Source organism: Mizuhopecten yessoensis, unplaced genomic scaffold, assembly GCF_002113885.1.
Source record: "Mizuhopecten yessoensis strain PY_sf001 unplaced genomic scaffold, ASM211388v2 scaffold11145, whole genome shotgun sequence".
Classification (NCBI taxonomy): Eukaryota; Metazoa; Mollusca; class Bivalvia; order Pectinida; family Pectinidae; genus Mizuhopecten; species Mizuhopecten yessoensis.
The window spans coordinates 1,100,217-1,127,230 of record NW_018408902.1 but is presented as its reverse complement, the minus strand read 5'-3'; the positions used below and the strand labels follow the sequence as shown (position 1 = coordinate 1,127,230).

The 27,014-nt window shown below is 35.5% G+C and overlaps 2 protein-coding genes across 2 annotated transcripts; one reads left to right on the top strand and one right to left on the bottom strand.

Annotated features, from left to right (window-relative positions):
* The first annotated feature begins 118 nt into the window (after positions 1-118).
* Positions 119-18,065, top strand: LOC110466855 (G patch domain-containing protein 1-like). Its single transcript, XM_021523650.1, has 19 exons — positions 119-201; positions 3,478-3,609; positions 3,910-4,001; positions 4,434-4,594; positions 4,868-4,980; positions 5,188-5,249; positions 5,809-6,009; positions 6,383-6,524; positions 7,122-7,388; positions 10,468-10,836; positions 11,459-11,637; positions 11,889-12,016; positions 13,623-13,768; positions 14,140-14,318; positions 14,775-14,937; positions 15,570-15,728; positions 16,000-16,136; positions 16,608-16,738; positions 17,934-18,065. Exons 1-19 carry the CDS (start codon positions 126-128, stop codon positions 17,983-17,985), a joined length of 2,889 nt encoding a protein of 962 aa, XP_021379325.1. The 5' UTR covers positions 119-125; the 3' UTR covers positions 17,986-18,065.
* Positions 18,066-19,250: 1,185 nt separating this feature from the next.
* Positions 19,251-25,880, bottom strand: LOC110466838 (heat shock factor-binding protein 1-like). The gene is made up of 3 exons (XM_021523614.1): positions 25,719-25,880; positions 20,495-20,561; positions 19,251-19,967 (listed from the first exon to the last, which is right to left on the bottom strand). The coding sequence occupies exons 1-3, from the start codon at positions 25,788-25,790 to the stop codon at positions 19,882-19,884; spliced, it is 225 nt and encodes a 74-aa protein (XP_021379289.1). The 5' UTR covers positions 25,791-25,880; the 3' UTR covers positions 19,251-19,881.
* Positions 25,881-27,014: the final 1,134 nt, after the last annotated feature.

Here is a 27,014-nt window from a genome sequence, read left to right as displayed (position 1 = left end):
CTTTAAAAAAGTTATATCTATATATTATAGCGTTCTATTTTTATCAAATGTTTCGCTCATCATTAATTTAACCTATAATATTTTTATTTATTCATTAATAAATCGTTTCTGCGGACCTTAATTGAATGGCCGCCTCCATGGATTCGGATGAAGAAGATTCGTTTGTCTCTTTGGGCAATGCTTTAGAACAAATTAACGAAGGTCAGTGAAAGTAAATTGGAGAAAATTGCATTTAAGTAAATTTGGAATGAGACTGCATATTTCTTTTTGTTAGTCAATGTTACATCTAATCAGGAAATGGGTATTTGTGTGTGCCGTTTACCGTACAGTAAACGGTGTACAGACGTTTCGGTACTCGGGTCGTTTCGGTTCCGCGATGTTTCAGTACTTGTTTTTAGATGTGTCACTCAGTATTTCTAAAAGGTTGTTATAAACAATAGGCCTATGGGCAGGTCGGGGAAAACCACTCACGTATAATACGCAAACTCGCCTATGGGATAATGGGTATGGATTTGTTTGTTACTAAAAAAAGCCAAAATCACTTTAATCTTAAATTTTTCATTTTTTTTGTCCAAATCGCATTAATCAGTCATAAAACATAATACAAATGCAAAAATAAACTTTATTTGCATGTGGGAAAGTACCAAAAATAGATGCAATACTTTCGGTAAAGTTACATCAAGTTTTTAAGTAGCCAACACTTTCAGTAAACATCTTTTAGCAAAATATTATTTACCTTGTCGTAAATTAATGCGATTTTTTTAATAATATCTTGCCAAAGTTACTGTTAAAGCGATTTGGGTTATTTTTCGTAACAAATCCATACTCCAACTGGCATATAATAGGCGAGTTTGCGTATTACGCATGTTTTACTCATACTTCTAAATGGTAATGACCAACTTCAACAAGTTGAAGATAATGTCATGAGGGAGAAAGAGATTTAGTCGATTCCGAGAAAGCCAAAATGATATATACATGTATATAAATTTAATTTTGAGGGTACAGTGACAGGAGAGCAGATTTAAAAGATTCAGTAGTAGAACAGGAGGATATGATATCTGGTGGGATCTTATTCCACTCAGATATTGACCTGGGAAAGAAGGATTGTTTTCTGACCTGGGTTCTGCAGGGTGGTATTTGGAAGGATTGGTGATGGGCATGCCTTGATTGCCTGGTTGCTGGTATAAGTCTAGTGTGTTTACTAATAGCTTCCTAATTGTTCACAATTTTGAACATCATACATAGGCTTGTGTTTCTGCGTCTGTCGGCAAGGGAACACCATTTAAGATGGTTCAACATATTGGAGGCACTGGATGTTCTATGAGTGTAGACGTTTTTGTATGTAACGAGCAGCCCTGCGTTGTACCATTTCAATCTTATTGATGTTATCCTGGGTGTATGGGTCCCAAACAGGACAGGCATACTCTAGGGATGGACGGACTAATGATTTGTATGCCTGTGCCTTAACTGATGTTGAACCTATTTTTAAGTTTTGACGGAGGAAGCCAAGTGTTGAATTTGCTTTGTTGGTAATAATATTTATGTGGGAGTCCCATTTTAAGTTAGATTGGATTGTAACACCCAGGTATTTTGCTTGGTCTACATGTTCGAGCATATGCCCATGGAGGATGTAATTATGGATAATGGGGTTTTCCCCTTGTTCACAGACAACACATTACACTTGCTCGGGTGGAAGGCCATCTTCCATGCCTTTTCCCAGAGCACCAGTTTGTCCAAGTCTTGCTGTAGAGTTTCAGCATCACTGTTATACTTGACAACTAGAAAAGCGATAGTGTCGTCTGCGAACAATTGCAAGTGGATGGTAGCGTTTAGGCCCACAGGGATGTCGTTCATGAAATAAAGAAATAAACTTGGTCCAAGGACCGATCCCTGGGGCACACCAGAATGGATGTTGACGAAGTCAGACATTTCCCCCTCCACAACTGCAGATTGCTTTCTGCCAAGAAGGAAATTCTCAATCCAGTTTATTACCCTTCCTTTTACACCATAATACTTTAGTTTGTGGATGAGTAGGGAATGGCTGACTTTGTCAAAAGCCTTGGCGAAGTCCATGATGAGAATATCACTTTGGCTTCCTTCGTCAAGGCTTCTGGATATGTTGCCGATGAATTTGATCAACTGACTTTTGCACGATCGAAATTTGCGAAAGCCATGTTTATAAGAAATAAGACATGCATCTGTTTTTAAGAAATAAGACATGCATCTGATCCAAACTGAGTTTGAGTTCCCTCCCCTTGCTCTTATATTACCCTACAGGGCGACGAAACAGAGTATAAGATAGAGAACATTTCTAGAAATACGTGTTATGCCCTACACCTGCGTCAATGTACTTTGCTGGACATTTCCACTGGAGGGTGTATTTAGACTTGTGCCTGACCTCTGCCATTTAATGCTTCAAGAGACTTTTTACCAGTAATAATGGCTATTTCTGTATATACGTATCTCCACTCACTCGATGCACATATGTACATATACTGGTAGTTAGTTCTAATTAACCCTGTACATAATAACTGAGATATAGGTTGTTTAAACTGTCTGTCTCTCTTCACATTATAGTTCACCCAAACTTAGTCTACAATGATCCTTGATTAAGCTATACTTTCCCATAGACTACTCAGCAAACACTGCAACACAGACTTATATAGGGTACATATATGTCTCCCACTTCAGCTATACAGCTTCTAACCGCCATTCAAGTATAGTGTATCTGGCTTCAGAACCAACATACAGCTTCACGAGCTGGTTCTCCTACAAGAGGAGGGAGTTACTACTACTACTACTACCACTATGATGTAAACTGCAGTAGCAAAAGCTTAGTTTGTCAATGTTGGCATGCCTGCAAAACCTCCACTGAACCCACATTGGGATGAGGATATATTTTATACACAGTAAAATGTTTATAGATTTTTAAAGTTATGGTACTTTTACCCAGTAGATAGTCATTTACTATTTGAGGTACTCGGCCCTAAAATTAAGTATTGAAACCAAGTGCCAAAACATCTCCTCAAAATAAAGAAATACCTATTTGGTAAGTACCAAAACATTTTCTCCTAGTACCAAAAGAGCTGGGTGCCGAAATGGTCGAACCCCAATTTTTCCATGTGTTTCTCTTAGGAGTTTAACCACCTGACTCATATTATAAGTGCATTATTTGCAATGCTGATGGAGCTCAAAGGAAAATTTCAGTAATCAGAGTCAGTAACTAGCAGTTTTATAGCTGTTACCCCTCTGAGAAGATGTCATCCTTCCAACAGTTTAGGAAATTATTGTGCCAAGGTCCCTTTGTGGGTGTCCGTGATACAAGCTCTAATTTATTTAATGCTGTCAGAACAAACATACAAATCACTGGAACAGATAAAAATATAGCTTTAAGTACCTAACTGAGATTTCAATTTACTATGTTCTGTTGTTATTCAGCATTTTCTAAATTTTGATCTTGAGTATTTGCTGCCTCAGATGAGTCTAGAAAGAAGCTGGTGTTCGCCCAGGAACAGGCAGCCAAGGACAGCAGAGGGCGTCCTAGGTTCCATGGAGCCTTTACAGGAGGGTTCTCTGCCGGACACTTCAACTCTGTGGGCTCCAAGGAGGGTAAGTTGTCAGGACCTCATAATCTTAACCACATGCACTTCCAGTCAGACAACAATTTCCCCATAAAATGTTGTTCATGTTGGCCTTTCTTAGTCTAAGTGAAAGCTGAGGATCATTAGATGTGGAAGTAACCTTTAAATTCATGCAAACAAAGATATGCATAGTGGTATAAGCAGTGGTATAATAAGTCACTTGGTGTAATTTATTATTTAAACAGCAGATTCATCTCGTATACCTATCATAGCCTATATCAGACTAGCATGGTCTAGAGTATAATCCACTTGATGTTGTTCTGTCCAGGTTTCAGACCCTCAACATTTGTGTCATCCCGGATCAAGAATCCTGAGGATGAGGACCACGCACAAAGGCCGGAGGACTTCATGGATGAAGAGGTAAATGTAGCACTTTGGTGGAAGGCCAGATTTAACTTTAGCTTTGTTTATTATTTGTCATGAGGTCAAATAAACAGCTTGCATTTTTGGTACATGTATCACATTATATTATTGTAACTTTTTGTGCACTCACAAGTTATTTAATTAATTAAAATTCTCAATACATAAAAGAACACATATATTTTACGAAGGACTCTTACAAAAATGGACATATGGGCCCACAGATTGTTTTGTGACAACACCAAATAGATATAAATAGACCCAACCCTTCAAATGTATTATCATTTAACACACACACACACACACCCCCCGTCTCTATAAAATATCTCCAATAGAATACATACTGGCAGCTTTGATAAAACTTAGAAAAATAGTAGCTTTGTTTAATGCTTGTTTTCATTGTAATACATGTACTGATGATGTTCATACCAGGACTTTGGGGAATATGGTATAGCCCCACGAAAGCTGGTGACTGCAGGGAAATTTGGATCACAAGAGAGGAGAAAACGACAGCTAGATGAGGTCAATGTGATGACATCTGGGACACTGTTCAGTGGAGAACCTGCCCTTACCGACCTTATAACACCAGAAAGGTAAGACACATTTTAGTGTAACACCACACTACAACCAGTCTAGGTTAGCTGTGTTTTAAAGTATTTAACCGTGGCTGAGTCCAAGTGTACTGTTTGAGAAAAGTATTGTTTGTTAGTGGCTGAAGAGCTTTAGTGTGATGTGTGCTTGACAGCGACAAAGCTACAGTGTGCTGTGTGAGATAGAGCATTTTTACTGTGGCAAAGAGGAACTATCAATGATATAGTTTGAAGTTTGGTGAATTTATAACTCTATGTTGCTTTTATGTTTTGTAGGTTGACTATTGGTATTCGACTTTTGAGAAAACTTGGATGGAAGGAAGGTCAAGGACTAGGCCCTCGTGAGCGAAGACAGAAAAAACGGACAGTTCGCTCCAAACATGTGTTCAGTAAGACTTCATATGTTGAATGGCAATGTAATCTACTGAAATGTACTTCGAACCCTTTAGGCATTTTAAAAATATATTGAGGTTATATTTCATTGCTTAAAATGCAATACAAAAAATGTTTTAACACCGTTCCGATGTATACTCAAACCAAAATGTTTAGAGTTAATGAGTACATTGATATTGATGATTCACCATTACTTCACACAGGGATTGCTAACAAGACATATGGCTGTGCTCCTCCTCTTGGTTCATCTGCTGGTCAGGACAGTGTAAGTTTGGATAACCACATATTCAACACTCAGTTTTTATTTACAATATTGCAAGCCTGCACATTCAGTATTTCTGGTATCTGGCATACAAAGTATGACATATACATGGCATCTCCTGGCTATATATTGCATGACTCAATAGGATAAAAATGAAAATATACATCAGTTGCAAATGTTCCACATATTTCCCGATTATTTAGATTCAGTTTACATTGCCCTTTCACAAACTTTTCATTCTTCTTAAAATTAGGATTTTTTTATATGTATATTATTTTCAATATTGGAATAAGAAGTTGAATTATTCTACATTCCATGAAAATGAATTGTTCTCCTTTTCCTGGCATAAAGTGAATATAAAATCCTAATTTTACAAGTCTATTGAACATTTAATAAAAAAAACATTATCACCTGATTCAAAACAGAGATGCAAGTTTTAAGAACTGGCCTGACACACATTTAAGTCTGTATTAATTTTAAGGCTTTAACATTGAACCTGTTCTCTGTTTATTTAATGTCTGAAGCCTCAGAATTTACCAAGATACTGATTCTATATTTGCAGGGCTCTGGAGAAAGTGAAAATGAATTTCCAGAAGATGTAACTTTTGCCCCAAAGGACACCACATCCATTTCCTTTGTTGCTAAGGACAATGAACATGGACTTGGTTACAGGGGCCTTGACCCCAGGGTGGCCTTGCCCTCAACCCATATTAATCTAAGTGGGCCCCCAAGAACCTCCAAAACTGGTGGCATGAGAGGACATGTAAGTTAGCCTGTATTCTGCAGTGTAGGGTTAATACAAATTAGTGGATATATTACATATTCTGATATGATGCTACCTAGAGGTGAATGCTTGAAGAGGTTCTACGGTATCTAGTTTAAACATAACATCAACTGCTTTATCACACAGAGTATTGACATCACCTATTGTTTCAATGATGTCACAATTACTCAAAATTCCCAAAGTATGTCATTCATAGGATGTCTACCTCACGTCGATCTAAATGAAGGGATGGTGACCTGCAAAAGTTTGGCATTCTGAAGTCTATACTGTATGTGTGGATCAGTTCAACATGCCAGAATGTTTTTTCCTGATTTTGCCTTTATTAATAACATAATTTTTGACAATTTTATAGGCATTTGGAGTGGGTGCCCTAGAGGAGGAGGATGAGGACATTTATGCTACAGATCATTTATCAAACTACGACATCACCATGGACATAGACGAAGGCAAGGAAGATCTGTTTGGCTGGACTGCACCAGGAAGGAGCAAGGGAGGTAACTCATTTCTTTGATAAGAATATGTATTAGAGCAATCAGAGTATAAACATCTAATTGACAGAACACCAAACAACATTTTTACAGGTGATTACATTAAACTCCAGCTTGATAATGTAAATGTATCATAAGGTAATACTGTAGTTATGTGAATTAGCAAATATAGAGAATAATACAAGCCTTTCACCATATCACACTCAGTATCAGCCCGAGACTCGGTCCGAGGGCGGATATTGGTCGATGGTTGATACTGGGTGAGCTATGGAAACAGGCATGTTTCCTTGTGTTAATTACATATGTACTAATATAATACGGATAGATCTACTATGTTATGATCTAATTTTCTTTTGAAATATTGAAAAACGAAAAAGTTTTCCCAAGGAGTGTGATACAGGTTTTGAGGGTTGATATGGAGAGGGCTGATGCAGGTTTTGGGGTGTGATATGGCAAAGGCTGATACAGGTTTTGGGGTGTGATACGGCAAAGGCTGATATGGGTTAGAGCAACTGTGTCGTATTGCACAAACAAAAAACTTATTAGTAAGTATGTAATAAACTATTGTAACATTGAGACAACTTTTGTCAATCTTTGCTCCAGGTAAACAGACAACCCCTGTGGGTTACCTTGGGAAGGTTTTAGAAGGTTTCACACTGTCCACTAAAAAGTTGAAGGCAAAGAGAGGTTTTGGTCCTCCCAACATTCCGAAGGACTTCAGACCGATACACAAGTTCCAACAGACATCACAGTCTATCAATGAACACCTTCGTCAGGCACCTCCAGCTTTACAGGGACAAAGTGACCGTCAGAAAACTAAGATGGATGCTGTGACTAGGGCACTGACGCTTGGCGAGTCACCACTTACTGGTCAGTTTAGCATTATTGAAAAGGAAAGTCAACAATATATTGCCTAGTCCAATGTTCACCCTTCGTCAGTAAAATCCATATTCCAAATTAGGAGTGGGACGACTGGTTCGCCCGTTGACAGAATAATGTGACCGGGTGGGGCGTCCTGCTGGGTGTCTTCAGCAGTATGTTTCAGTGAGGTAGCACTATAAAGTCGGCATCAGTTCCGCGCTATTACAAGAAGACAAACACGAACATATCGCAGCCTCCCAAAATACACACACATACACTACACGCATGCATCTTGCACACAGGGGAGGCCGTCCTTAAATGACCTTAGCTGTTAATAGGACGTTAAACAAAATCAAACAAACAAACAAACAAATAATTTCACCTTTCAAATTTGATTATTATATTTACTACATTTGTATATTGATTACTATTGTTTGTTGTTATGATAAATTTGCCCTTATTACAGAGGGAAACACATTTCCTGGCATACAGTATTTACAAATGGCTCCTTGTTTACTGCTTGCTGTATATTACCTGTATTCTAAAATATATTGTGAATGTTTAGACAGGTATATACCCGTAATTGTTTACTTTTCTCATTTGAAGCATTGTCACAAATATAAGTATAATATTTGTTACACAACAGTAAACCCCCAGTCAGTAGCTATAGGAACTAGAAAACTTTTAAACTAGGAAATAGAAATTTGAATTATCTGAATTTGACAATCATATCCAAAGTGGTATACTACAATATATGAGAAGATGTGTTTCGCTGTTCACCAATGGTTAGAAAATTGTTATTTCAATAGCATGTTAATATCTGAAAGTTTCATGTTGGATTGCAGTGATTTTTTTATTCAGTTTTACAGCCAAATACAGGCTGTTTACCTAGCTAAAAAGTGCCTTATTTTCCCAAAATGACCAAAAAATTGAAAATATATTCCCAATTTCAATAGATGTAATCCAATATTTTCCCAATTCATAGAGGAACAGGCTGTTGTAAAGTTTAGGTAAAAAAAATACTGGATTGCTACGGTCCTCATTTTTCAACATCAAAATGAAAAGTATGTGTTCCCAGTTGACCTCTCTAGTAAACCATACACAGACTCTGGAACAGTACATTAGGTCCTTACCTTATGTAGTTGGACAGTTGAACCATACACAGACTCTGGGACTGTGCATTAGGTCCTTACCTTATATTACCTTATATGGCAGTTGGACAGTTAAACCATACACAGACTCTGGAACAGTACATTAGGTCCTTACCTTATATTGCCTTATATGGTAGTTGGACAGTTGAAACATACATAGGCTCTGGAACAGTACATTAGGTCCTTACCTTATATTGCCTTATATGGTAGTTGGACAGTTGAAACATACATAGACTCTGGAACAGTACATTAGGTCCTTACCTTATGAAGTTGGACAGTTGAACCATACACAGACTGGAACAGTACATTAGGTCCTTACCTTATATTACCTTATATGGCAGTTGGACAGTTAAACCATACACAGACTCTGGAACAGGACATTAGGTCCTTACCTTATATTACCTTATATGGCAGTTGGACAGTTAAACCATACACAGACTCTGGAACAGTACATTGGTCCTTACCTTATATTACCTTATATGGTAGTTGTACAGTTGAAACATACACAGACTCTGGAACAGTACATTACGTCCTTACCTTATATTACCTTATATGGTAGTTGGACAGTTGAGCCATACACAGACTCTGGGACTGTACATTAGGTCCTTACCTTATATTACCTTATATGGTAGATGGACAGTTGAACCATACACAGACTCTGGGACTGTGCATTAGGTCCTTACCTTATATTACCTTATATGGCAGTTGGACAGTTAAACCATACACAGACTCTGGAACAGTACATTGGTCCTTACCTTATATTACCTTATATGGTAGTTTGACAGTTGAACCATACACAGACTCTGGAACAGTACATTAGGTCCTTCCCTTATATTACCTTATATGGTAGTTGGACAGTTGAGCCATACACAGACTCTGGGACTGTACATTAGGTCCTTACCTTATATTACCTTATATGGCAGTTGGACAGTTAAACCATACACAGACTCTGGAACAGGACATTAGGTCCTTACCTTATGTAGTTGGACAGTTGAACCTTACACAGACTGGAACAGTACATTAGGTCCTTACCTTATATTGCCTTATATGGTAGTTGGACAGTTGAAACATACATAGACTCTGGAACAGTACATTAGGTCCTTACCTTATATTACCTTATATGGTAGTTTGACAGTTGAACCATACACAGACTCTGGAACAGTACATTAGGTCCTTACCTTATGTAGTTGGACAGTTGAACCATACACAGACTGGAACAGTACATTAGGTCCTTACCTTATATTACCTTATATGGTAGTTGGACAGTTGAACCATACACAGACTCTGGGACTGTACATTAGGTCCTTACCTTATATTACCTTATATGGTAGTTTGACAGTTGAACCATACACAGACTCTGGAACAGTACATTAGGTCCTTACCTTATATTACCTTATATGGTAGTTGGACAGTTGAATATGTGACATAATTAAACACTTACAGAACTTTTTGTGAAATTGGTTGGCAATACAAAAATAGGCTATCATTATTCTCTAGTCCAACATTTTGTCACTAAAACTTTGATGTATTGCAATTTGCAAGTGTCTTTAGTAAGATCCCAACTTTGTGTTTCTCTGTTTACCTATTATCTTAATATGAGACACAAGTCACCACAGTTTAACTTGTAAATAATGACTGGCAAATTCACTGTTGAACAACTACAGGGGGATAAATCACTTTCAAATAAACATAAAACAAAGATGAAATTATACACAGTTTAACAATTTAGTTGCACAGTATGAAATTGCATGTCAATTTTGTGTTATGTGAGTTTCAGAGAAATTAACAAAATTAAGAAGAAAAAACATTTTGTTTCAGATTGTGAATTTATCTGAATGTTACTTATGACATTACAATGGCTGTTATAGATATTACATATAATGTGGTACAATTCTATTACGCTGAAGTGAGCCATGTCATATGATCTTTTTTAATAGGTTCAGTGTTTGACCTGATTTCAACTAAGGATAGAGCGAAGATGGACACAATGAAGTCCACCACTCAGTGTCCTGATCGAGGGACGACTTCCACCTCCTCAGATGTTGCACACCCTAATCAAGGGCTTACCAATAACCCTTCTTCAATCAGTTTCCAAAGCCATACAGGTCCACAGAAAAGTCCACAAAATGACCCTGTAAGGTCAAGCCAGAACGAGGCAGGATCAGCAGAAGGTTCACTTACGGACCCAGCAAGTTCACATCAGCCATTTCAAGGGGGAAATATTGGTTTTAAGCCTTTTGCCAGAGATCTAGCTAAACAGGAACGCTATGACAAGTATCTTGCTATAAAAAAACTAGGAAAACCAGGTATGTGATGTCAAATTACCTTACAGTAAATATAATATTGGCTACAGTCAATTTAGACAAAATTCCATTAATTAGCACCTGTAGTTAAAGAAAATGTTCAGATATGATTCTAATGAATAAATAGAATCTGTGAAAATGAAGATATGATTACATCTGAATAATGTACAAGTAAGATGTCAAAAATTTAAGCCCTGATTAAGTTCTATCATACATGAAAAGATGTTCTAGCTGTTACATCTGTCAAACGGGAAAGTAAAATGATGGCATCTGTGTCTTGATACGAATAAACCCTGATATTGACGATTTACCTACAGTCATTTCACTAGATAGTTGACCATCCATTTATTTCTGGAAATGGTCTATAAAACTGTAAAATGCACAAGTTGTAATATTGTACATTTATTGAAGCAAGATCTGCTATTATAAATTTATTATGAAATAGTCACACTTAGTTGTAAAAGTTAACATGGCCAGTAATGGCGATGTACTGTATGATTTGTAAATCTTTTCATAACTAATATTGCATGCATTCTTATAATCTCTGTTTTACCATAGTTAAAATGTATGTTTATGAAAATTGGAAATATTCATTACTCAAGGTTTGCTGGAATTGTTTGTATAGATGCTTACGAGGAGGTGACCAGTGGTCACATGACTGAGTGGGACCGAGGTCGGGAGAAGGAAGAATTTATCCGTGCTTCAAAGCTGTATAAACCTCTCCCAGGAATGATGGCTTCACGTTTCACAACTGCCAAGTACGATGATAGCACTGACACAGTGGATGTTCCCAGGGATGAAGGGGTCAGTGAATTGTTAATTATGTTTAGGTCAAGGTCAAGGTCAAGGTCAAAATTAGAGGTCAAACCTCAAATGTCTGTACTCAATGAAAGCTGATAATAATGCGTAATTTCCTACCAATTTTGGAAATGTATTGTATTGACAAGGACTGTTCAAATTGCTTAATTTTGTCATCCAATACTTAAATACAATATAAAAACAAAATACTTTTATAAATGTATTAAATATTGACACCATTCTGATTTTGCTACTAGAGAGAAAAGACTGACCAGATGAAGGCTGCAGAGATGAAGATGTATGGCCAGCTGACTCATGATGAGTTTGAATGGCATCCACACAAACTGTTGTCCTGGAGGTTTAACGTCCCTAACCCCTATTCTGGGTATGTATTAGTTTGTCCCGACCCTTCCTAACACAAACTGTTGTCCTGGAGGTTTAACGTCCCTAAACCCTATCCTGGGTATGTTTTAGTTTATCCCGGCCCTTCCTAACACAAACTGTTGTCCTGGAGGTTTAACTTCCCTAACCCCTATCCTAGGTATGTTTTAGTTTGTCCCGGCCCTTCCTAACACAACCTGTTGTCCTGGAGGTTTAACGTCCCTAACTCCTATCCTGGGTATGTTTTAGTTTGTCCCGGCCCTTCCTAACACAAACTGTTGTCCTGGAGGTTAAACATCCCTAACCCCTATCCTGGATATGTTAAACTTGTCTGGACACTTTCTACCATTAACTGTTCTCCAGAATATTTAATGATGACGATCCATATGCTGTGTGTGTTAAGTGTGTTCTGATCATTTCACCCACTAAAATTCATCCTTGAGGGATTCATCATCCAAAGCCCCTTTGCTATGTATGCTCAGTGAGCATGCTCCCCAGCAATGGGATTTAATTATCTCCCTTTACCCTATCTCATTCTACAAATGAACTCAAAATATTTTTTTTTACATAAATGTATATCAGTTATGTTGCTAGATTGTTCAAATTGTCACAATAGAGCCACTTTACATGCCACACCCAGGAGTCAAGTTTAATGTTGAAGTTTATTTATGGATGGATTGGTTTAGCTACTTGCCTTCCTTTCAAAGGGTTTAATTATAGTTGCCAGTGCAAGTAAAATTTTCAGAAATATTCATCTACCTCTAAGCTTGTTATTAGGTTTCAGTTTCTTGAATCACCTTTCTCTAACATAAATTTCCCATAAAAATGCAGTGAAAAGTTTAAAAAAGAATTTTCATGAGACAGGAGTCTGGGCTTGGTATCAGAATGGTCCTGTGGATATATAGGACTCAAAAACCTAATGCCCTGCATTTAAAAGAATAGAAGACTTCAGGTGCTACACAACTGGACACTTCCTTCAGAATCTATACTGACAGATGGAACATATTAATGAGAAGAGATGACAACATCAACTGGGATATCAGCAAATTTAATCCAGTGCTTAAATGTTTCATCAGGCCGTCATCAGAACAACGTACAATTTTCAAAATGGATGGAACATAATATTATATAAAATTCACATTTTCAAATTTGGGGCCCTGAGACAATAAAGTGGTCCATCTTTATGTCCAATGCTAGCCCTCCCATTCTCTGGTATTCAAAAGTTCAACGTAGACAAAATCTCACAAAAAATGTAATCCAGTACAATTGCAGTACTTGATTATATGAGATACAATGTGTACTTTGGTTTCTAGAAGAAAAGTGTGTTTTTAAGATTTACAAAGTACAAATTCATATGCAATTCATGTTCTGGAAAGCTATTCCATATAATGAAAATACAGATTGTAAGTTTTCCAGATTGAAAAAAAACTGGCTTAAAGAGATTAACTGTATTTCCTAGCAGAGTATACTCTAAATCATGGGAGGTGGTGTAGACAGTTGGTCATTATAGACAGGTTTCTAATATTATGAAATAAACAATTGATAAACCCTTATAACGAGACAGGTGATCTGTAAAGGCCTATGACAACATATTGCTTTGTATTCTCTAGGTCCTCCATTGTGGGGTTGCCCACGGTGAAGCGGGACAAGTACTCTGTGTTTACATTTCTGAACTTCTCAAATGAATCTGAGTCACCAACCTCACAGGACATGAAGGCTTTGCCAGCCCCTCCTCCTCCTACTGAGCCACCCACAGGTAGGTACTGTTACCAGATTTGGAGACACCCCATATATCTTATACCTACAAAACAGACATGCCAGCCATTCTTCTTCCTTATCTATCCATATTGAGGTACGATTATACAAATACGAAAGCCCCAACTTCCAAACAAGAACAGGCAGTAAGGCTTTGTCAGTTTATCTTATTCCTGATCCACATGCAGGCATGGTTACTACATGAAAATTAAAGGGGTGTCTCTGATGGACATCTTTAAATTTAATCAATGCTTATGAATGTGTATTTTCATTATTCATAAAATGGGATTTAGATTTTGAATAAAATTAAATGACATCCTCAGAAAAGTGTTGTAATGTTTCTTTAGAAAACGATTTATTTCATTTCCTCAGGATCCAAACCGGTGACCTTTGACATCAAAAATCGTTCCAAGATGACTGCTCCTCTCAAATCTATCTTCAGTGACCTGGTGGACACACCATCCACTTCACAGAAACCTGCCACACCAGATATACAGGACACACCAGATACACAGGAATCACCTACAAGTACCACACAAAATATAGAACAGGTGCCGAAGTTTTACTTTCACTTGTACAATGAAACCTGTGTGTAATGACCACTACCAAAGGGAGAAAGAAAAACTGGTCTTAATAGACAGGTTTCTAATATTATGAAATAAACAATTGATGAACCCTTATAACCAGACAGGTGATCTGTATAGATATGTTGACTGTATTACACATCTTATTTTGTCACTCTTCTGAAAGAATATCTTGAATTCCATGGGTCAAGCAAATGAAAAGTGCAAAAGTGATTGTGAACTAATACAATGAATGTATGTTGCTAGGCGACTGAGGGTGGGTCTATCACTTTTACCACAGAGTTCAGTTTTTCCTTTGTAGCGATAGTTCTTATGTTGATCTGCAAAAAAAGAAAGTGATTACATTCATTTTATAAACCAAATATGTCTGGACTAAAGGTAGTGTTGAGAAATATATTTAACATAAATGTTCTACCATTACAGACAGAGAAGCCAGCTTTGGACTTATTTGGTGCCATATTTGGTAACACAGACTCCGAGGACAGCTCAGAGGAGGAGGAGGAAGAGGAGGAGGAGGAGGTGAAGCAGACCAAACCTTCACACAGTGAGCTTGCCTCCCCAAGTCTCCCTACCGTACCCAAGACAGGTAGGACTACAGTTGTTTAGCTATTTAAAGGCCAGATCTGACTCAAAATATATGATAAGAATCTTTTCACCCTTCACCTACTGTAGTCTGATATACATGTATCATACTAGATTAGAGTTCAAAACTTGTTGTCAGAATAAAAGAGACACTCTTTATAGGATAATTTTTCAAATGGCAGTTGATTTTTGTGGTAAAATGAATTCATCCAAAATTAAACATGACAGTGATCCTTTAAGTACCGCGTACCAGTATGTCTACTGACCTTACAATCTCAAAACTAATTCAACTTGAACCTATGGTAGCCAATCTTAACATCTAGGTAGCTAAAACTTAAACAAGTATTTATTAGACTAGATGTTTTATGCTCATATGTTTATGACCTAGAATTCTGCACCGTCTCTAGGTCATGTTTACTGTTGAATTCATTAAACGAACTCAAAGTCTACGTTCGTATTTTGATGCTGAAGACATATGGTTGTGATGAAAACACAACATGATTTGTTGTTTTAATAACAATTAAATAGGTATTTTATTTCCTGGTGTCAAATGATGAAATCCGTGGCAAGTTACTTAAAACTCTTTGTTTAGTTTACGGAATGAAGGATTACAATGTAACATCTTATTAATTTTAGATAAAGTGTCGTCAAAACCTACAACACATGTGGAAGACAGTGCTGAAAGTATTGCTGAGAGTCCAGAGGATATAGAGCTACAAGAAAGACTGGCCCCACCCCAACAGGCCACTGCCAGGGATGAGGATGAGCAGTATGGACCAGCACTACCTCCACCTGGTATGAGACTCAGAAACTGGCAATAAACTTGTTCTCTATACAACCACAGGAAGAATGTATAGATTTCTTTCAAAAAAATACATAATAATGTGCAACAGCGTAAATGATATCATTTGTTTCATGTCAAACAATTTGTGATCTAGAAATTGATATTTTTATATAAGGAAAAATTAACTATGATATACTTCCAAACGGTAGGGTTAAGAATTTTTTCAGATATCTTGAAGATATTGTGGTAGAATTTTTAAAATTACCCCATTTTGTTATACAGGTGCTCCTCGTCCCTCCAGTATGTCCACTACCTCAGCATATGTGGATCTGAACTTGACCTCAAGTCATAAACACAGACATAAAGATAGACACAAAGACAGACACAAGGACAGACACAAACATAAGAAAGAGAAAAAGGTAAACAGACAGTCTTAAATAAGCAGTCAGTTTGAACTGAAAATCTGAATTTCGTAAAACACATATTACTTTTTTGAATTTTCCTTAAATGATATAACTTTCATTTAAATGCTAAATTTGGGTCTAGGGGGAATCCTAGGATGGGCTTAAGTTCTAAATTTATTTTGCAACCTCTTCCCCTCTCCATGAATGGTGTTTTGAAGGGAGAATGGGGGTAAGGTAGCTCCGAAACATAACATGAATGCCATAATATGTTAAGGATCAAAAATCAGGAGGGGCCCACTGACCTCCCACTAGTGACCATCAGTCAATTGGGGAATGGAAGGTAGGATCCCAATTTAAGGTTATCAATCAAAAATCACTATTAGACACTTGACTCAGTTTCTCATTTGCTATTGATAAAACTAAAACAATTACATTTTAAAATACAGAAAAGCTCTTTAAGACATAATAGTATGGAATTTTTTGCAGGCTAAACATAAGAAAGACAAGCACAAAGAAAAAAAGAAAAGTAAGAAACAGAGATCAAGACAACGCAGCGATTCCAGCCATTCTGACTACGATTCCAGTGATATGGAAGATGATCAAAAGCTGATTCAGAAGTCAGTACAATCTTACCATCATTTTTAGTATAAAAGATAATAGTTTCACAAACTCTTGACAGAGGTTATGCTGATGCTATCCCCATTTCAAATTAATGCAAAAAAATAAATATTATTGCCTGATTGGGACCGAACTTATTTTCAGTTCGGCATTTATACTATGTTGGCCCATTATGAGTTTGTCATTCCCAAAGTGCCCATCACACATTTAATATTTTAAAACAAAAATTAGGGCTGCTGGGAATACTAGTCAAACATTACGTGGTAATTAGTTTTGCAAGTTGTTTGCAGAATCTATATACGACACAGTTATACAGAAAATAACACCACATTGTCACAGTAATTACTAAGATATGAGGAAGATGAGGAAGGCTACAGAGACATAAGTTAAATGTAATTCTGTTAAACAAGTATCAGAAAACACCAGTATTCTCAAAGTAGTTTTTTGAATATCACCAAGCTTCCTAAGTTTCAAAAAGACATGAAGATGTGTGAAATGTAATTAAAGAAGGCTGAAGGTCAATATCATTGTTAAAATTTGTTTCAATCAAATATTTATCTAAAAGTAAGACAGTCAATGTGCTCCAAAGTAGGGACATAATTTACAAACACTGTCCCTAGTCTTAAATTTGTCTTTTGAAAGTTAGATATTTTAAGTTGTCTCCCTTGTAGGAAAGTTCCCCTGGTTGGGCTTATGCCTTACTGGGACATCTGGCATCAATGTTTTCCTTTTAAATAACATGTTCTTGAAATCGAGAGTCCCACAGCTTTGCCAATAGCTAATTAACTGGGATGGAATACTTTGTAGTTTATTTGTATTAATAGCCTTGGCCTGCTTTCAAGGTCACAGGGATCTAATATCTTAAAACCTTCAAACATTATCTGAAGATTGGTATGTTCTGTAGATCATACACATGCATATTGCTTTGAGGTCAAAGGTCAACTTTAGAGCTGTCGGAGGTCAAGAGTCAACATGCAGTATATGCTTAAGGTCTTTTTCTCGAGTTTATATAATGCCAAGGGTCATGAAATTTGAAAATAAAAACATAGGATAAACCCTTTAACTAAACAGTTTGTATATATACACTCATGGCTATGCTTACTAGACTAAATATATAATGTATATGCCGATCTTTACAGAACTATAAAATTCTCTTCAGGGTCAGGAGGTATATGTTACTCTTCTGTGTTTCAGGTTGAAGGCTGTCAAGCAGAAAGGACTTCTCAGGATGTCAGACATTTCATGACCACACCACTCATGTCACCCATTTCTCATAACGTCTTCAAGTTGTTGTTTTTAATAAATATACTGTTAATACTTGTTAAACAGATATCCCAAGCTTTGTTTTATATTCAGAATCTGATTTTTATCACAACATCTTTTATCCAAATTAAATATTTGTTTCATAACTGGATTACCTCCCTTCATCAAAATGCTGCAACAGTGGCAACACCGATCATTTACCAATGGCAGATCAAACTTCTCATAGGGGCTGGATCATTGGATCATTTTAGTTTATTTAAACATTTTTGTGCAGAGGATTCTTATACAACAAAGGGAGATAATCCAGTACGGTCACTTGTATGCAGAAATTCTAGATCTGTATCAAGACTAATGTCCAGATTACCCAGATTCTGCAATAAAAATGGCCAAACTCGTAGAACATTTAAGACAATTATGCCTATTTAACTAAAAGGAAATTAGCAAACTCTTTCCAACACATTCATATCAGTTTGTGGTTATTTTGATATGTAATATTCAGCGTACCAGTAGATCTGGTACGTGTTTAATGGTACATTCACTACATTGTATAGCTATTGATGAAGATTGATTGGATTATTTTAAATATCAACGTCCTTCAGTCATAGACAAGGTTTTAACAAGATCTGGACCATGATTTATATAAATACATTTACATGTATTACATAACTGGTGAATGTTATTTAGTGATAGCCAGTTTTAGGGCAGTCCAATACAAGGTCATGTATTTCAAACTTGTAATACAAGGTGTATTACCCCAATAGCTAGCTAGAACTCTGTTTTAGCTGGAAGCCATTGGCAGGCGTCCACTGATCATCATTGTTTTGCGCCATTGTTGTTCAGTTCAAATTTTCTTGTGTGGTATTGCTATGTGCACAAAGTGCAGTAGTTTGTTAGTTTTACTAATTTTGGGTTGTTGGAATTGTCCAAAATAGCATGTCACTGAAAGTGAAATACTGGACAAGTTTATCTTTAAAAAAAAATACAATAAAACATTTATTGAAATGAGAAGTTTTAATAAATTCTACTACAAGCAAAGATGTTTTAATAGAAACAGCAAATGTACAACAATGGTATAATAAATTATTTGATTAATAAATAAATTCATCAATTGCATTTTAAGTACAGAACATTGCCCAAAGCCTCCAATTTTGTTTTTATTTAAAAATAAGAAAACGAAAAACCTAAAAATGTTCAACAAATAACTGAATAATACTGGGTTTTAACAGTTATGTTTAAATATGGTAAATTCATCAATTGATCACATTTTATACAGGCTTGGACATTGACAGCTGCCCAGAAAAACTTATCATTTACACAACCACAATTACACATGTCAATCCTGCCCTCCCTAAACTCTTGTATGGTGCATGAGATATGTACATTGTATATAACATACATTTATATTACTTGGTTGGTTGTTCCACTACAGAGAGAGGGGATGGTAGGACCAACTTAATGAATTTAAAAAAAATTGTCGTCAGATTTTGCCATCCTTTTAGACCCAGTTTAAATTGATATGATGGATTAATTGAGATATTATAGAGGATGACAGCACTGGCGACATATGCTCCTGTTTTTTTGCATACATTGATGAATTTGTCTACAAAAGTTTCCGACACCACTACACAATGAGGCTGCCACTGTTATAGTACTCTACAAATTTGTTGTGGTTCAGTCTTGGTCGAAGGCACACGCTAAAATACTGGGTGGAATGTTCTGTGTACGGTGATATACAGTCCCTCTCGTTAAGGACACACCCTTCAAGTGACCATGCCCCCTTGCTGAAAGGACACGCCACTACCAGAGGGCTCAAGATGATACACACACACATTGTGACATACAAAATACACAAGATGATGAAGTTATGTGACAAGTTCGGCTATGCGCGTTCATCTACACCAGCCTGTGTCATCAGATCAGCGATGTTCTTCTCAAGATCATCAATGCGGTTTCCCATCTCATCAAGTGCAAAGAGGTTAAGGAATATATAATGTTTCAAACAAATTGCATTGAATCAATATGCATTAAATGCATTTAAGGGGTCATTTGTCATTATTAAAAATATAACACGTATTACAGTTTAAAGTTTCAAATGTAGACTGGGATATTTCTTAAATGATAATATGTAGCGTGTAGGTATAATACGGTCTGTATGTTATGTAATGTGTTTGGACCATATTTGGTGTTGCATGCATTAGTAAAGTCTTGTCTGTAGTCCTAGTCAAAGAATGAGTAAAGATTTTGCATGCAGTGCTAATGATAAGGCTTGTGTGGGGATCATTGGCATAGGAAGAGTTGATTATAATTCACATAAACAAATTCTTTCCACAAAGTTGCCCCCTTAAAATTTCTCGAAGTCCAACTTTCCCTGATAAGAAATTAAAGCTCCTGAGCAATCAATTGTGATTTGTCATTGACATTGTGCCATCTTATATATAGTGATTAATTGATTTTAAAGAGAAGTGTATGTCAACATATACAATAAAGGATATTCCTTGTGATCACTTGGTCAGACATGTTCTGGAACTTGTCTTGCATCTGTTGCAGAAGAGTCTGTACCTGTAACAGTAAAAAATAAAATTATCAATTAACCTGTAAAACTTCCATTATAAGAACAGATTTTATTTTGTTCAACAAAAAAATCAAACGTTTTATACATCTATAACTATGTATAAAATACAATGCTACACACTTTAAGTTCTCTAGGTAATGCTGGTATACCAGGTACTTCAACTACAGGGATTCATTGATATCAATTCAACTGTTTTAACATTATGATCAACACACAATTTTAAAAGAAATTTTGATGGCAATCAAGCACTTGCAATGTACCCTGGCATGCCACCAATACACGGTACTTTACTTTTGACCTTGAGGTGATCGGTTAACATTACGGTAACCTAATCAATGAACACTGCATATACATACATCATTGATGTATATATACATGTACTGTATGCATAAAATTTCATTAAGAAATATTTTTGGTTAAAGAATTGTGGCCCGAGTAGTATTTTGAAATAATAAGAAGTATAGGAATACAATGCCTCCCTTCATCTAAAGGACATATGTGTACATAGTAGGATTGGTAAATGATGATAACTTGTCTAAATGGAATATATGAAATGATGGGTCAGTTTATAAAAAAATATTATACAGGATCATACCTACCAAGTTCTGCCAAATTTATAGAATGGCGTTTATACTTTCGAAATTTATCTTTTAATAATAAGATATATGTCTTTTTAGGGAGTGTTTTAAAGATAGACTTAGGAGTTGCCAGGCAATACCATTTTTTTTTTTTTTAAATTCAGTACAAATATTTTATTCCCCCAGCCATTTTTTTCATAAATACATATACTGCTTCGAAGCAGATATGTATATACATATATAAATATTTTGATGGGGGATGCCAGGGTTGGGGAGCCCTGGAGTCAGCCCCTGAATAATATGGTGTCCTCACGCAGGAGGGTTCTCATTCAACATCCATCAGTCAAACTATAAATAAATAAATAGGAAGGGCAATGGGAAAATAAAATATTTGCAAAAAGAGTACAGGACAAGAACACAAAACATACTTCTTTCACACCCTAACAAATTCCATATACAACATAATATTACAAACAAGGATAAACATATAGCACGTATACACAAAAAACATAATACACATACAAATACACCCACATATATACTCATACACACATACATATATACATGAGACAGACAAAACAGACAGACAGACAGACAGTACATACATACATGTATATACATTGAGACAGACTTACATACATTGAATCAGATGCATCATTATGCAAGCATAATTTCAAGCAGTTGAGAAACAATAATAAATACAATGCAAACAGTGTCAGATGTACATATATATATATACACATGTGTATGAATATTTCTATGACACGTGCATGTGGTCATTCACATTGACATGGACATATACTGACATCAATTTTCAAATAGCATTTTAAAACCGGTTTTCATACAGGTTTTTATGTCTGCTAAAAAGATAATTATAAAACAAAACTAACAAAAAATAGCACATACATCCACTCACACCATAACATACCGGATATATGCAGTTTTATTTTTATCAGAATACAAAATCAAGATGAAATTTAAATATTCATTTCAAGAGAAAGAGTATCAATACCAGTTAGTGGCCATTGTTATACTGTTGACTTCAGTTGTATACAAAAAATAAAAGTCACTTGTTATATTTTATGACCACCTGGAAATCGTGGGGATAGCAATAATCTTCATTATCATCGGAGATTATTTTGGTCCTGTCTTGAATGATTCACGTTCCTTTAATTACAAGTTTTAAAAGTTCAGTTACATATTTTTAAGTAAAATGTAGTTAGTTTATGAAACAATATTTCCTTGCCTTGGCTGTGTTGATTTGAATTTCAGATGTATGTTGTGTGATAGTATTGATTTTTGTTCATACCCGAGTTCCTAATATGCACGTTTGCTATTTATTGATTATAAGCATGTTGCTACATGTTACAGCACTATACACAAGAGTTCACTTACTTTAACTTCCTAGACATGTACAGAGTATTTGTACTGTAACGTATGTCAATGATATATATGGGAAGGACACAGGTAAACAGAAATATCCAATAACTCAGGGGTTTATTATACACCTGGTAAATAAGATAAGATGACTCTTATACGAAGTATGGAAGTGTCCAAAATTGTCAGGTATAGACAATGTATACCTCAGCTCAAGTTGTAAATTCAGGACCCTTCCCACCAGATCAATATATTCTACCAGTGAATGGTTATGTGACCCTAAGCCATGTGAGCAGTTCACTTAAACTTATCCTTATACATGTACAATCAGACTCGGATCTTTCAAATTTCTGTATTTTAATAAACAGCAATTTTGGTTCAAGACAACAGCTTTGTAAGGATTAAAATTCCCCCTTTTTTTTTAAACTGAATGAACTTCTTCACAAACAATGTCATTTTTCTACAGGTACTTTTGAATATATGACACTGAGTACATGAACCCTTAATAAAGACCAGACCAAATTTCAACCACTTTATTTTCAAATTCAAAGTGGTTAAAATTTGGTCTGGCCTTAGTCAAACGCCAATGCAAGGACATGAGGAGTTGGGTATATCTAAAAAGTGACATTAGCTTCACGCCAGCTAGCATCCACTTCAGGATCAATAAGACATATTTTACATAACATATACCAGTAATGGTTAAAGACTACTAGGTAGTAACCTGACAAGTCAAGGCTAGTAAAACTAAATTATCTAATATTTAGATAAACTTTGTGTACCTGAATCAGAAAACCTGTGTATGTTTCATTTTATACAAACGTTTTGATCCCATGATGTCTAGTTCAGACATGTTCAGTAAAAGTAATGTATAAGTAATTAATTCCTTAATAATTAATATTATAATGTTGTATACCACAGATCCATATGATTATCAGAAAACCTGATGTTTCATTTCATACAAATGTTTTGGTCCCTATGATGTCTTTAGTTTAGACATGTTCAGTAAAAGTAATGTATAAGTAATTAATTCCTGAATGATGAATATTATAAAGTTGTATACTGCAGATTCATATTATTATCAGAAAACCTGATGTTTCATTTCATACAAATGTTTTGGTCCCTATGATGTCTTTAGTTTAGACATGTTCAGTAAAAGTAATTAATTCCTTAATATTAAATATCATAATGTTGTATACTGCAGATATGATTAGCTGTAAGACCAGGAGTTTTTAATAAGCAATACTTCTCTTTGCTGACATGTGTATTACACTCCTACAGTAAACCATACATGTAGCTACATGTACAACAATCCAGTCACACACCAGATGTTTCAACACTAATGCCATAAACCCAACTTGCTGTATGTTTTTGTGACAATGGGCCCTTTGTTGTATCTAAATAATTCATACCTTTGCCATACCTATATATGGTTTCTGTCTTGGCTGAATGGGCAATTGATTAGTTGAGTACCGGATTTGCTTAGATGTGCATTTTATGCAACATTTAGAGGCCCGGGAATTTCTGGATAGATTTTCTACTTTTAATCCTTATGGTGCTGAATAGTCAAAGTATGACACTATAATTATAAACAATACAATAAACTCTGTATCTGAAGTAACTGAATAAACTTCTGCAATGAAAGATTTTTAATCCTGGGTTGGGATGTGACTAATTATACTTCAATGTAAAAAATATCTTTGCAGCAATCTAATAACTATGTGTTGTCATATTTACAAAGCTTCAAATTGACTTGCTTGTAATCAATTTGTTGGAAATCTGATCATGCAATTAACGTTTAGTAATATACAACAATTTTCAACTTCACAATTAAATTATTTCACATACAAATGTTGAATCCTTTTAATATTTCATTGCTTCGTCTACCATTTCTGACAGCAAGTGACTTGTCAAAGCTATGAAACATTATCAAAGGAATGTTATCTAAATTTTAACAAGCTTTAAAAGCATAAAGGTAGCAACACACAAATTATATGTACCATGCCACCAGTGGTTTTAAATTTCCAGAGGTATTGTATAATTGCTTTACACAGCTTTCACTTTCTGAAAAGTTCACTATACAAAGAAATGGCCTACTTAAAGGCAAATCCTTGTGACAATAGTTCTTTGTTGGCTTTTAAATAAAACTACTATTTACTCTGAAACAATAATTCTACACAGAACCTTTTCTGCTTTGAAGTGTTAATAAGTGTTATTTTTAAACATTATTCCAGTACAATCATCAGGGCTTTAAATAAATTTGTGAGGCAGGCAATGACATTTAGAATGTTTCCTATATCTTTGTATTTTAGAATCTCTTTTGTTGTAAAAGATAGTGCAAATTCTGAAAATATTCCGAAACTGTGAAATAGAGTACATGCCACAAATAGGTTAAATTTTGTAAAATACTTAAATCAGGATAAATCAATATTTACCTGTTGAAACATAATTTACACGGACAAGACCAACAGGCCTGTGTACTATAACTATCAACTTTTGCAGTCCATGGCACATATATATAATTTGTAGTAACAACTTCAGTCCTTTTGATCATTCTTATATTATTAGCAGTGATTTTATTGATAGGAGAAATTTACTATCATGTGAATGCTGAAATTAGCACTTACTGGAATGCCAACAGTTACATCAACTGAATACAAACATAACATTACTACCAGTATATGCCTAACATTATGGTGCGATTGTACATTATTGATAACTTTGTTTTTGTGTAAGCTTATATATGACGCTACAGTTCTCCGCAACTGCATATGTAGATAATTCAGTAATGAAATATTATTGAGGCCGATGTCCTCTTCCATTGTTCGAGTAGATAATTGATAATACTCCAACATACAGCGAGTAACGTTATCTTCACTTCATAAAGGAATATAATCAGATATTATTAGTCATGCATGCATTCTAATATTGTTACAGATCCAGGTAAAATTCTGAAATATATGTATTAAGAAATGCATGTCTTTGTTGCTTACATTCCTAATATCTTATTTTTATGAAACAGAAAATTAAATTCCAATTTTACGATCAACCAAGTCGGATTAGGCTGATACTGTTTCGAGGGAATACAAAGCAGGTTTGGACCTGCCAAGATTCCATTCTAAGTTCTAGGCTTAGCCTACCTTGACCAGGTAGAATCTCTTAAAGTAGACAAAAAATAGCGGACAAACTTACAAAAGCTGTCAGGTCCTGGATGTTCTTGGGATCGGCGTTGTTTGCCATGTAATCTTTGCCGTAGTCTGCCATGCTTTCGTCTTCTTTCGAACTTGATGTTGTTCTGACAGTCGGGGTAAAGATTTTTACAGGAAGTATATTTAGCTTCGATACTTGCGCATGCGTATCAACACATAGAAGAGGCCCGTAATGGGGTATTTTACCTATAGCAGGTAATTACAAGTTCGAGAATTTTCAATAAACCGTTTGTACATAAATAATATGTCGTGTTTATCTCGAATATGTAAGCTTATTGTGAACAACATGTGCTGGCCTACGAAAAGTGCGACAATTTTGGGTACAAACAGGTCAAAAGTATATTATCTAATTTATTGAATAAGAGGCCTGATAAAATGTATCGCTTAACGTTATACCTTTTTATGATAATAACTTTTATTTCCACTTTTGTACTGCCAAGGTAAGTTGAAGACAGCGCATATCAATACAAAGCAGCACAAACATTAATAGTTGGAATATATCTACAGTACAGTATTAGTGAAAAATCCAGTCTCAATTATGATAGACCACGGACTTAGATAACAATCTTATTCAGTGGATAGACATATTATCCTAAATTTATCTAAAATATCTGATGCATCGATCATTAATGACTTGAACAAGCAAGTCCACCTTTCTCAGTTCAAGCGCGGACTTAGTTCCAATTCCGTTGTTCAAGTGACTGTTAAGTAAAGAGGTTAATATCCCTCATAAAAAAAAAGAGTTCAATATACATTGTTTATGTGTTCTTCTTTCGATACGGAGTAAGCAATTAATTGTTTCTGAGATTTTAATTCTAGATAAACAATGGGAAAAGATGTTTTTCATCGTCCAGAATTTTATAATATTTTTATTTTCTGTTGCTTCTGAAATCTTTTTATTCTTACCGGCTTCAATCCCAAAGGTGTGATTGCTTATAGTCGAAATCTGATAATCAGTCCAATAAGTCCAAACTTGAAGCTAATAAATGATTGAATGGCCCTCTATATATAGAAATCTATGTCTTTCAAAATGCAGTAAAAGTGTATTTATTAAAAAAAAAAAAAAAGATTTACAATTTCATAATGAACTACAGAATTAATTGATTGAGAGGTGAAACTTGAGAATTAGATCTTAACGAAAATGTCAAATCAACCAAACAGATAATGACAGGATGGCCATCTTGGATTTCGAATCGTAACGTTTGGTGGTAAATACCCGAAAATATCTCATCAAATCAGACCGTCACTATAGTAACCGGATCCTGGATTTCGAACCAAC